This window comes from Rhinoderma darwinii, assembly GCF_050947455.1.
Source record: "Rhinoderma darwinii isolate aRhiDar2 chromosome 2 unlocalized genomic scaffold, aRhiDar2.hap1 SUPER_2_unloc_37, whole genome shotgun sequence".
In the NCBI taxonomy this organism is placed as follows: domain Eukaryota; kingdom Metazoa; phylum Chordata; class Amphibia; order Anura; family Rhinodermatidae; genus Rhinoderma; species Rhinoderma darwinii.
Genome location: NW_027461704.1, coordinates 746,973 through 761,474, shown reverse-complemented (window position 1 = coordinate 761,474; position 14,502 = coordinate 746,973). Strand labels below are relative to the sequence as shown.

General features: G+C 46.6%; 1 protein-coding gene across 1 annotated transcript in view; it reads left to right on the top strand.

Annotated features, from left to right (window-relative positions):
• UBASH3A (ubiquitin associated and SH3 domain containing A) overlaps window positions 1-14,502 on the top strand; it is a 71,897-nt gene that overhangs the window by 47,219 nt on the left and 10,176 nt on the right. Inside the window, exons 11-13 of the mRNA XM_075847248.1 lie at window positions 2,207-2,330; window positions 7,908-7,999; window positions 10,707-10,816. Of these exons, the coding sequence (XP_075703363.1) occupies window positions 2,207-2,330; window positions 7,908-7,999; window positions 10,707-10,816 (326 nt within the window). The remainder of the gene's footprint in view (window positions 1-2,206; window positions 2,331-7,907; window positions 8,000-10,706; window positions 10,817-14,502) is intronic.

Genomic DNA, 14,502 nt, shown 5'->3' with positions numbered 1-14,502 from the left:
CCACTGTACAGGTGACCGGGGCGGCTGAGACTGGACAAGGATGGGATGACCTGTAGGAGTGGTGACCTAGTATCTACCACTGTACAGGTGTAGGGGCGGCTAAGGCTGGACAAGGATGGGATAACCTGTAGGAGAGGTGGCATCGTATCTACCACTGTACAGGTGACTGGGGCAGCTGAGACTTGACAAGGATGGGATGACCTGTAGGAGAGGTAACCTCGTATTTACCACTGTACAGGAGACCGGGGTGGCTGAGACTGGACAAGGATGGGATGACCTGTAGGAGAGGTGACTTCTTATCTACCACTGTACAGGTGACCAGGGCGGCTAAGGCTGGACAAGGATGGGATGAACTGTAGGAGAGGTGACCTCTTATCTACCACTGTACAGGTGACCAGGGCGGCTAAGGCTGGACAAGGATGAGATGAACTGTAGGAGAGGTGACCTCTTATCTACCACTGTACAGGTGACCGGGGCGGCTGAGACTGGACAAGGATGGGATGACCTGTAGGAGTGGTGACCTAGTATCTACCACTGTACAGGTGTAGGGGCGGCTAAGGCTGGACAAGGATGGGATAACCTGTAGGAGAGGTGGCATCGTATCTACCACTGTACAGGTGACTGGGGCAGCTGAGACTTGACAAGGATGGGATGACCTGTAGGAGAGGTGACTTCTTATCTACCACTGTACAGGTGACCAGGGCGGCTAAGGCTGGACAAGGATGAGATGAACTGTAGGAGAGGTGACCTCTTATCTACCACTGTACAGGTGACCGGGGCGGCTGAGACTGGACAAGGATGGGATGACCTGTAGGAGTGGTGACCTAGTATCTACCACTGTACAGGTGTAGGGGCGGCTAAGGCTGGACAAGGATGGGATAACCTGTAGGAGAGGTGGCATCGTATCTACCACTGTACAGGTGACTGGGGCAGCTGAGACTTGACAAGGATGGGATGACCTGTAGGAGAGGTAACCTCGTATTTACCACTGTACAGGAGACCGGGGTGGCTGAGACTGGACAAGGATGGGATGACCTGTAGGAGAGGTGACTTCTTATCTACCACTGTACAGGTGACCGGGGCGGCTGAGACTGGACAAGGATGAGATGAACTGTAGGAGAGGTGACCTCTTATCTACCACTGTACAGGTGACCAGGGCGGCTAAGGCTGGACAAGGATGGGATAACCTGTAGGAGAGGTGGCATCGTATCTACCACTGTACAGGTGACTGGGGCAGCTGAGACTTGACAAGGATGGGATGACCTGTAGGAGAGGTAACCTCGTATTTACCACTGTACAGGAGACCGGGGTGGCTGAGACTGGACAAGGATGGGATGACCTGTAGGAGAGGTGACTTCTTATCTACCACTGTACAGGTGACCGGGGCGGCTGAGACTGGACAAGGATGAGATGAACTGTAGGAGAGGTGACCTCTTATCTACCACTGTACAGGTGACCAGGGCGGCTAAGGCTGGACAAGGATGGGATGACCTGTAGGAGAGGTGACCTCGAATTTACCACTGTACAGGTGACCGGGGCGGTTGAGACTGGACAAGGATGGAATGACCTGTAGTAGAGGTGACCTCTTATCTACCACTGTACAGATGACCGGGGCTCTGAGACTGGACAAGGATGGGATCACCTGTAGGAGAGGTGACCTCTTATCTACCACTGTACAGGAGACCGGGGTGGCTGAGACTGGACAAGGATGGGATGACCTGTAGTAGAGATGACCTCTTATCTATCACTGTACAGATGACCGCTGTGGCTGAGAATGGACAAGGATGGGATCACCTGTAGGAGAGGTGACCTCGTATCTACCACTGTACAGGAGACCGGGGTGGCTGAGACTGGACAAGGATGGGATCACCTGTAGTAGAGGTGACCTCTTATCTACCACTGTACAGATGACCGGGGCTCTGAGACTGGACAGGGATGGGATCACCTGTAGGAGAGGTGACCTCTTATGACTGAGCCAGAGAAGTAGTCAATTAACTCTTTAATATTATTCCTTCTACTACTGACGGAGTCTACGGACATTTCAGGGCTGTGTGCTGGATTCTATGAGCCTGGTAGATGTGAGGGTGGCTGAATGCAATGATGAGAAGGGGGTCACATACTTTCACCATGTAGAGTGTGCGCAGTGGAGTCAGATTTGGCACTTCTCCATGCAATGTATGTATCAGTGTATTGTACTGTCTTCCAGGGATGCAGATGGAGCAGCATATGAAGATCTATGTAGATCAGGATCTGGGTGATCAGTCACTTTCCAGCTTTATGAGCACAGAGGAACTGCAGCAGAGCGGGATGAATGTGGAGGAGGCGGACAGGTGAACATGTGTGGGGCTATGGTTGTGAGGGGGGCGTCACACATCATGTGGGGGACATCTGCACCCAGCCACCCATCACCTATATCCAATGTGTTCTGGAGTATTGGGTGCAGCTAGAGCGGGTATCAGGGGGGGTCTCTGGGGGGATCTGTCCTGGGAATATTCTCACGTCTGATACCGGCTGGAGGTCAATTCTATAATGTACAGTTATTCTCCTTCTCCGATGGGGTTTGAAACAATCTTATATATATATTTTAGAAAGTTTGTTTGTTTGAAGCCCGATCTTTCATTGGTTTAATATCAGGGAATAGCTATTTTTGATTGGACATTGAACAACGTTTGCCTCCTTTGCTTGCTCCAGAGTCGGCACTGGAAAGAATCTCTACATCTTGGCCACGGATCAAAAGACAAAAAACATTGTTTACAAGAAGCGTTGGAATAGAAACCTGCAGTCCGAAATCAACACTATATAAATGTGTCATGAATATATCGCTTCATTTCTTTCCTTTTCTGCTTCCAATAACATTATTTACACTCTAGCAATTAAATTCATATCGAGAGGTATATAAATAGTGACCTTTACTCTATACCGTAAGTCAACCTCCCGAGCAACGCCGGGTACAACACCTAGTACACTATATACACTCCTGACAGCATACACTCTATACGCTCCTGACAGCATACGCTCTATACGCTCCTGACAGCATACACTCTATACACTCCTAACAGCATACACTCTATACACTCCTGACAGCATACGCTCTATACGTTCCTGACAGCATACACTATATACACTCCTGACAGCATACGCTCTATACGTTCCTGACAGCATACGCTCTATACGCTCCTGACAGCATACGCTCTATACGTTCCTGACAGCATACGCTCCTGACAGCATACGCTCTATACGTTCCTGACAGCATACGCTCTATACGCTCCTGACAGCATACGCTCTATACGCTCCTGACAGCATACGCTCTATACGCTCCTGACAGCATACGCTCTATACGCTCCTGACAGCATACACTCTATACGCTCCTGACAGCATACGCTCTATACGCTCCTGACAGCATACACTCTCTACACTCCTGACAGCATACGCTCTATACGTTCCTGACAGCATACGCTCTATACGCTCCTGACAGCATACGCTCTATACGTTCCTGACAGCATACGCTCCTGACAGCATACGCTCTATACGTTCCTGACAGCATACGCTCTATACGCTCCTGACAGCATACGCTCTATACGCTCCTGACAGCATACACTATATACACTCCTGACAGCATACACTCTATACGCTCCTGACAGCATACGCTCTATACGCTCCTGACAGCATACGCTCTATACGTTCCTGACAGCATACACTATATACACTCCTGACAGCATACGCTCTATACGTTCCTGACAGCATACGCTCTATACGCTCCTGACAGCATACGCTCTATACGCTCCTCACAGTATACGCTCTATACGCTCCTGACAGTATACGCTCTATACGCTCCTGACAGTATACGCTATATACACTCAAGACAGTATACACTATATACATTCCTGACAGCACACGCTCTATATGCTCCTGACAGCATACGCTCTATACGCTCCTGACAGTACACACTCTATACGCTCCTGACAGTACACGCTCTATACGCTCCTGACATTATACGCTCTATACGCTCCTGACATTATACGCTCTATACGCTCCTGACATTATACGCTCTATACGCTCCTGACATTATACGCTCTATACGCTCCTGACATTATACGCTCTATACACTCCTGACAGTATACACTATATACACTCCTGACAGCACACGCTCTATACGCTCCTGACATTATACGCTCTATACGCTCCTGACATTATACGCTCTATACGCTCCTGACATTATACGCTCTATACGCTCCTGACATTATACGCTCCTGACAGTATACGCTCTATACGCTCCTGACATTATACGCTCCTGACATTATACGCTCCTGACATTATACGCTCTATACGCTCCTGACATTATACGCTCTATACGCTCCTGACATTATACGCTATATACGCTCCTGACAGCATACGCTCTATACGCTCCTGACAGTATACGCTCTATACGCTCCTGACAGTATACGCTCTATACGCTCCTGGCAGCATACGCTCCTGACAGTATACGCTCTATACGCTCCTGACAGTATACGCTCCTGACAGTATACGCTCTATACGCTCCTGACAGTATACGCTCTGCACGCTCCTGACTGTACACGTTCTATACGCTCCTGGCAGCATACGCTCTATACGCTCCTGACAGTATACGCTACTGACCGTATACGCTCTATACGCTCCAGACTGTACACGCTATATACGCTCCTGACTGTATACGCTCAATACGCTCCTGACTGTACACGCTCTATACGCTCCTGACTGTACGCGCTCTATACGCTCCTGACAGTACGCGCTCTATACCTTCCTGACAGTACGCGCTCTATACGCTCCTGACTGTACACGCTCTATACCCTCCTGACAGTACACGCTCTATACCCTCCTGACAGTACGCACTCTATACCCTCCTGACAGTACGCGCTCTATAAGCTCCTGACTGTACACGCTCTATACCCTCCTGACAGTACGCGCTCTATACCCTCCTGACAGTACGCGCTCTATACACTCCTGACTGTACACGCTCTATATGCTCCTGACAGTACGCACTCTATACGCTCCTGACTGTACACGCTCTATATGCTCCTGACTGTACACGCTATATACACTCCTGACATTATACGCTCTTTACGCTCTTGACAGTATACGCTCTATACGCTCCTGACAGTACGCGCTCTATACGCTCCTGACAGTACACGCTATATACGCTCCTGACAGTACACGCTCTATACGCTCCTGACAGTACACGCTCTATACGCTCCTGACAGTACACGCTCTACACGCTCCTGACAGTACACGCTCTACACGCTCCTGACAGTACACGCTCTATACGTTCCTGACAGTATGCGCTCTATACCCCCCTGACAGTACGCGCTCTATACGCTCCTGACAGTACGCGCTCTATACGCTCCTGACAGTATGCGCTCTATACGCTCCTGACAGTACGCGCTCTATACGCTCCTGACAGTATGCGCTCTATACGCTCCGGACAGTACGCGCTCCATACGCTCCGGACAGTACGCGTTCCATACGCTCCTGACAGCACGCGCTCCATACGCTCCTGACAGCACGCGCTCTATACGCTCCTGACTGTACACGCTCTATACGCTCCTGACTGTACACGCTCTATACGCTCCTGACTGTACACGCTCTATACGCTCCTGACTGTACACGCTCTATACGCTCCTGACTGTACACGCTCTATACGCTCCTGACTGTACACGCTCTATACGCTCCTGACTGTACACGCTCAATACGCTCCTGACTGTACACGCTCTATACGCTCCTGACTGTACACGCTCTATATGCTCCTGACTGTACACGCTCTATACGCTCCTGACTGTACACGCTCTATACGCTCCTGACAGTACACGCTCTATACGCTCCTGACAGTACACGCTCTATATGCTCCTGACTGTACACGCTCTATACGCTCCTGACTGTACACGCTCTATACGCTCCTGACTGTACACGCTCTATACGCTCCTGACAGTACACGCTTTATATGCTCCTGACTGTACACGCTCTATATGCTCCTGACTGTACACGCTCTATACGCTCCTGACTGTACACGCTCTATACGCTCCTGACTGTACACGCTCTATACGCTCCTGACAGTACACGCTCTATACGCTCCTGACAGTACACGCTCTATACGCTCCTGACAGTACACGCTCTATACGCTCCTGACTGTACACGCTCTATACGCTCCTGACTGTACACGCTCTATACGCTCCTGACAGTACACACTCTATACGTTCCTGACAGTATGCGCTCTATACCCCCCTGACAATATGCGCTCTATACGCTCCTGACAGTACGCGCTCTATACGCTCCTGACAGTACGCGCTCTATACGCTCCTGACAGTACGCGCTCTATACGCTCCTGACAGTACGCGCTCTATACGCTCCTGACAGTACGCGCTCTATACGCTCCGGACAGTACGCGCTCTACACGCTCCTGACAGTACGCGCTCTATACGCTCCTGACAGTACGCGCTCCATACGCTCCTGACAGCACGCGCTCTATACGCTCCTGACAGCACGCGCTCTATACGCTCCTGACTGTACACGCTCTATACGCTCCTGACTGTACACGCTCTATACGCTCCTGACTGTACACGCTCTATACGCTCATGACTGTACACGCTCCATACGCTCCTGACTGTACACGCTCCATACGCTCCTGACTGTACACGCTCTATACGCTCCTGACTGTACACGCTCTATACGCTCCTGACTGTACACGCTCTATACGCTCCTGACAGTACACGCTCTATACGCTCCTGACAGTACACGCTCTATACGCTCCTGACTGTACACGCTCTATACGCTCCTGACTGTACACGCTCTATACGCTCCTGACTGTACACGCTCTATACGCTCCTGACTGTACACGCTCTATACGCTCCTGACAGTACACGCTCTATATGCTCCTGACAGTACACACTCTATACGCTCCTGACAGTACACGCTCTATATGCTCCTGACTGTACACGCTCTATATGCTCCTGACTGTACACGCTCTATACGCTCCTGACTGTACACGCTCTATACGCTCCTGACAGTACACGCTCTATACGCTCCTGACAGTACACGCTCTATATGCTCCTGACTGTACACGCTCTATACGCTCCTGACTGTACACGCTCTATACGCTCCTGACAGTACACGCTCTATATGCTCCTGACTGTACACGCTCTATACGCTCCTGACTGTACACGCTCTATACGCTCCTGACAGTACACGCTCTATATGCTCCTGACAGTACACGCTCTATACGCTCCTGACAGTACACGCTCTATATGCTCCTGACTGTACACGCTCTATACGCTCCTGACAGTACACGCTCTATATGCTCCTGACTGTACACGCTCTATACGCTCCTGACTGTACACGCTCTATACGCTCCTGACAGTACACGCTCTATATGCTCCTGACTGTACACGCTCTATATGCTCCTGACTGTACACGCTCTATACGCTCCTGACTGTACACGCTCTATACGCTCCTGACAGTACACGCTCTATATGCTCCTGACAGTACACGCTCTATATGCTCCTGACAGCACGCGCTCTATATGCTCCTGATAATAAATAAATCACGGATACATACATTTTTTTATGAACACTGTAATAAAGTCCTTTCTTTTTACGGACCATCCAGAAAGTATTTATAATGATGGTGTTATGTGGCAGAGGGGTCTTGAGGACTGCTAAGGTAACAAGGGCCAGGGGTGACTGAGTCCTCTGCACCCCCTATAGCTGCGCTTCTACTGTATATATGTACATTGAGTCCATATGTATAATTTATATACATTATTATCATGATTCTGTCACAGTCTGGAGGTTCAGGACTCAGGCCGGTCTGGTCCTCTCTGTTTTTATCAGGTTTATGCTTCTTCTTGTTTCTTTATAATTTGCACCTCCATTTTTCAGGGTCTCTTCTCACAGAATGGAGTCCGGTGTCTGGCAAAGGATCTTTAAGTATTTGGAAAGTCTGGAGGCTCGAGAGCGTACAGAGCGATGCAGCTGAGTGTCCTCCTGTATTATTATATCATATTATAGTGACAAGCTGCAGAGGATGATGAGGGTGATGATACACTCACAAAGGGTCAGGAAGCTGAGATCTGGGGCGCTGTTTGCAGGCTCCTCCCACTAGAACTGCCTGTGATATGGAGGACATTTACAGATAGAAGTGTCTTGCTGCAAGATGTATTGTACACCAGGAATATGGTCATGGCAGGTACAATGTGCGGAGCCTTTCTCCACAAACAGAAAAGTGGCAACAATGTTAATAACTTAGTTGCAGTGTCACATGGAAGCCACAACCCGGACCACGTAACGTTACACAAGGTCTTTATAAATATGGGAGAAAACGGATGTTCTCTGAATAAATGACTCCCAAGGTGTCAACCAGGAATTGTCTGCAAGGAAAATTAACCATGGGGTGGAGTCAGAGAGTGTAGGGGCCACAGGGGGAGGAGTCATGGGGTGGAGGAGCTACAGGGAGAGGATTCATGGGGTGGAGGAGCTGCAGCAAGAAGGAGCCATGGGATGGCGAACCCATGGGGCAGAGGAGCCATTGGGTGGAGGAGCTGCAATAGGGAAGTGTCAGAGAGTGTAGGGGCCACAGGGGGAGGAGTCATGGGGTGGAGGAGCTACAGGGGGAGGAGTCATGGGGTCGAGGAGCTGCAGCAAGAAGGATCCATGGGATGGCGGACCCATGGGCGGAGGAGCCATTGGGTGGAGGAGCTGCAATAGGGAAGCGTCAGAGAGTGGAGGAGCCACAGGGGGAGGAGTCCTGAGGAGGAGCTGCAGCGGGGAGGAGGGAAGGGGTGGAGGAGCTGCAGCGCAGGGGGGGGGGGGTGCTATAGGGTAGAGGTGTCAGGGAAGTGTGTTATTAGGCTGTTATACAGGTGGAGCGCTGGAGCCCTCACGTGCTGTAGTGGGAATGGGGTGTAGCTCCAACCTGCAGCTTCTCTCTTCTTAACATTGTCATCCCACTGGTTAGATTACCTGTCAAGAAACACAGAAAATACACCCGAAACTGTGCCCATAACTGCAGCCATAACTATTCCCATAACTGCAGCCGTAACTGCAGCCGTAACTGCAGCCGTAACTGCACCCGTAACTGCTCCCGTAACTGCTCCCGTAACTGCACCCGTAACTGCACCCGTAACTGCACCCGTAACTGCTCCCGTAACTGCTCCCGTAACTGCACCCGTAACTGCTCCCGTAACTGCTCCCGTAACTGCACCCGTAACTGCTCCCGTAACTGCTCCCGTAACTGCACCCGTAACTGCACCCGTAACTGCACCCGTAACTGCTCCCGTAACTGCTCCCGTAACTGCACCCGTAACTGCTCCCGTAACTGCACCCGTAACTGCTCCCGTAACTGCTCCCTTAACTGGACCCGTAACTGCACCCGTAACTGCACCCGTAACTGCTCCCGTAACTGCACCCGTAACTGCACCCGTAACTGCACCCGTAACTGCTCCCGTAACTGCACCCGTAACTGCACCCGTAACTGCTCCCGTAACTGCACCCGTAACTGCTGCCGTAACTGCTCCCGTAACTGCACCCGTAACTGCACCCGTAACTGCACCCGTAACTGCTCCCGTAACTGCTCCCGTAACTGCACCCGTAACTGCTCCCGTAACTGCTCCCGTAACTGCACCCGTAACTGCACCCGTAACTGCTCCCGTAACTGCTCCCGTAACTGCACCCGTAACTGCACCCGTAACTGCACCCGTAACTGCTCCCGTAACTGCTCCCGTAACTGCACCCGTAACTGCTCCCGTAACTGCACCCGTAACTGCTCCCGTAACTGCTCCCTTAACTGGACCCGTAACTGCACCCGTAACTGCACCCGTAACTGCTCCCGTAACTGCACCCGTAACTGCACCCGTAACTGCACCCGTAACTGCTCCCGTAACTGCACCCGTAACTGCACCCGTAACTGCTCCCGTAACTGCACCCGTAACTGCTGCCGTAACTGCACCCGTAACTGCTCCCGTAACTGCACCCGTAACTGCTCCCGTAACTGCACCCATAACTGCACCCGTAACTGCACCCGTAACTGCTCCCGTGACTGCACCTACGCTTTCTCTTTCTTACACCACCTCTTGGCTCGCGCACTTTTACTGCAGTTTTTTTGCGCCAATAATAAATCTGGAGACTTTTCAAAACTGTCAAAAGTCTTTAACACACAAAATAAGGGAACGTTACTTTTATTTTACACAATTTGTGCCAGAATTCTCACACATTTTGCGCTGTAAATCTTCCCCTTTGTGTTTCAATTCGTCACCATTTTCAAAACCTCTGCTTTCTGTTAGTGTATGGGACCATTCATTGCTTATATAGAGAGGCTAAAAACACCTTCTGACCGAGTCTTGATCACACAGCGGAGTGTTTGTTACAAGTTATCCCATAGAGGATTGTCCAGACTGGATACAATTGTAACAACCCATCAGCTGTGTAAGCAGAACAAGGGAAGGACTGTTTTTTTTAGCCTTTGAATGTAAACAATAATTTTTTGGCAATAAAATCTTAAAATGAAAGGTTTCAGGATACAATGATGAAGCTTAATATGCAGAAGACTGGATACCGTCCCTTTAAGGCACGAATGTTATAATGTGTGATGATGACAGGGTTGTAGGTCAATGTCCTTGTGATTATTACATGGTTTCTATAGACCTCTCTTATAAATGTTCTCCATTGTCTCCTAACACGCAGGATGTTTCTCATTGATTGTGGCTACTGGTTCTTCACTAGTTCAATTAAGTCGGATCATATCGGAGAGTCAACTCCAAAAGACAGAGGATCCAGCTGATGGTCCAGTGCATGTGAGTGTCAACTATACAGAAACATAACAACCCCTACAGAAATATACCAAACCCTCCAGAAATATACCAAACCTGACAGAAATATACCAAACCCTACAGAAATATACCCAAACCCTACAGAAACATACCAAACCCTCCAGAAACATACCAAACCCTCCAGAACCATACCAAACCCTATAGAAATATACCAAACCCTACAGAAATATACCAAACCCTACAGAAACATACCAAACCCTACAGAAATATACCAAACCCTACAGAAATATACCAAACCCTACAGAAACATACCAAACCCTCCAGAAACATACCAAACCCTACAGAAATATACCAAACCCTATAGAAACATACCAAACCCTATAGAAATATACCAAACACTCCAGAAATATACCAAACCCTATAGAAATATACCAAACCCTACAGAAATATACCAAACCCTATAGAAATATACCAAACCCTCCAGAAATATACCAAACCCTATAGAAATATACCAAACCCTCCATAAATATACCAAACCCTATAGAAATATACCAAACCCTCCAGAAACATAACAAACCCTACAGAAACATACCAAACCCTACAGAAATATACCAAACCCTACAGAAACATACCAAACCCTATAGAAATATACCAAACACTCCAGAAATATACCAAACCCTATAGAAATATACCAAACCCTACAGAAATATACCAAACCCTATAGAAATATACCAAACCCTCCAGAAATATACCAAACCCTATAGAAATATACCAAACCCTCCATAAATATACCAAACCCTATAGAAATATACCAAACCCTCCATAAATATACCAAACCCTATAGAAATATACCAAACCCTCCATAAATATACCAAACCCTATAGAAATATACCAAACCCTCCATAAATATACCAAACCCTATAGAAATATACCAAACCCTCCAGAAATATACCAAACCTGACAGAAATATACCAAACCCTACAGAAATATACCCAAACCCTACAGAAACATACCAAACCCTCCAGAAACATACCAAACCCTCCAGAACCATACCAAACCCTATAGAAATATACCAAACCCTACAGAAATATACCAAACCCTACAGAAACATACCAAACCCTACAGAAATATACCAAACCCTACAGAAATATACCAAACCCTACAGAAACATACCAAACCCTCCAGAAACATACCAAACCCTACAGAAATATACCAAACCCTATAGAAACATACCAAACCCTATAGAAATATACCAAACACTCCAGAAATATACCAAACCCTATAGAAATATACCAAACCCTACAGAAATATACCAAACCCTATAGAAATATACCAAACCCTCCAGAAATATACCAAACCCTATAGAAATATACCAAACCCTCCATAAATATACCAAACCCTATAGAAATATACCAAACCCTCCAGAAACATAACAAACCCTACAGAAACATACCAAACCCTACAGAAATATACCAAACCCTACAGAAACATACCAAACCCTATAGAAATATACCAAACACTCCAGAAATATACCAAACCCTATAGAAATATACCAAACCCTACAGAAATATACCAAACCCTATAGAAATATACCAAACCCTCCAGAAATATACCAAACCCTATAGAAATATACCAAACCCTCCATAAATATACCAAACCCTATAGAAATATACCAAACCCTCCATAAATATACCAAACCCTATAGAAATATACCAAACCCTACAGAAATATACCAAACCCTATAGAAATATACCAAACCCTCCAGAAATATACCAAACCCTATAGAAATATACCAAACCCTCCAGAAATATACCAAACCCTCCAGAAACATACCAAACCCTCCAGAAACATACCAAACCCTATAGAAATATACCAAACCCTCCAGAAATATACCAAACCCTATAGAAATATACCAAACCCTCCAAAAATATACCAAACCCTATAGAAATATACCAAACCCTACAGAAACATACCAAACCCTACAGAGACATACCAAACCCTACAGAAACATACCAAACCCTACAGAGACATACCAAACCCTACAGAAATATACCAAACCCTATAGAAATATACCAAACCCTATAGAAATATACCAAACCCTCCAGAAATATACCAAACCCTCCAGAAACATACCAAACCCTCCAGAAACATACCAAACCCTCCAGAAACATACCAAACCCTATAGAAATATACCAAACCCTCCAGAAATATACCAAACCCTATAGAAATATACCAAACCCTACAGAAATATACCAAACCCTCCAGAAATATACCAAACCCTATAGAAATATACCAAACCCTACAGAAACATACCAAACCCTACAGAGACATACCAAACCCTACAGAAATATACCAAACCCTATAGAAATATACCAAACCCTATAGAAATATACCAAACCCTCCAGAAATATACAAAACCCTATAGAAATATACCAAACCCTCCAGAAATATACCAAACCCTATAGAAATATACCAAACCCTCCAGAAATATACCAAACCCTACAGAAATATACCAAACCCTACAGAAACATACCAAACCCTACAGAAATATACCAAACCCTACAGAAATATACCAAACCCTACAGAAATATACCAAACCCTATAGAAATATACCAAATCCTCCAGAAATATACAAAACCCTATAGAAATATACCAAACCCTCCAGAAATATACCAAACCCTATAGAAATATACCAAACCCTCCAGAAATATACCAAACCCCTACAGAAATATACCAAACCCTACAGAAATATACCAAACCCTACAGAAACATAACAACCCTCCAGAAACATACCAAACCCTCCAGAAATATACCAAACCCTACAGAAATATACCAAACCCTACAGAAACATACCAACCCTCCAGAAATATACCAAACCCTACAGAAATATACCAAACCCTACAGAAATATACCAAACCCTATAGAAATATACCAAACCCTCCAGAAATATACAAAACCCTATAGAAATAACCAAACCCTCCAGAAATATACCAAACCCTATAGAAATATACCAAACCCTACAGAAATATACCAAACCCTACAGAAATATACCAAACCTTATAGAAATATACCAAACCCTATAGAAATATACCAAACCCTCAGAAATATACCAAACCCTACAGAACATACCAACCCTACAGAAATATACCAAACCCTACAGAGATATACCAAACCCTACAGAAACATACCAAACCCTACAGAAATATACCAAACCCTCCAGAAACATACCAAACCTTACAGAAATATACCAAACCCTACAGAAACATACCAAACCCTCCAGAATATACCAACCCTATAGAAATATACCAAACCCTACAGAAATATACCAAAACCTACAGAAATATACCAAACCTTACAGAAACATACCAAACCCTACAGAAACATTCCAAACCCTACAGAGACATACCAAACCCTACAGAGATATACCAAACCCTACAGAAACATACCAACCCTACAGAAATATACAAACACTCCAGAAATATACCAAACCCTACAGAAATATACCAAACCCTACAGAAATATACCAAACCCTATAGAAATATACCAAACCCTCCAGAAACATACCAAACCCTACAGAAATATACCAAAACCTACAGAAATATACCAAACCTTACAGGAACATACCAAACCCTACAGAAACATACCAAACCCTACAGAAACATACCAAACCCTACAGAAATATACCAAACCCTACAGAAACATACCAAACC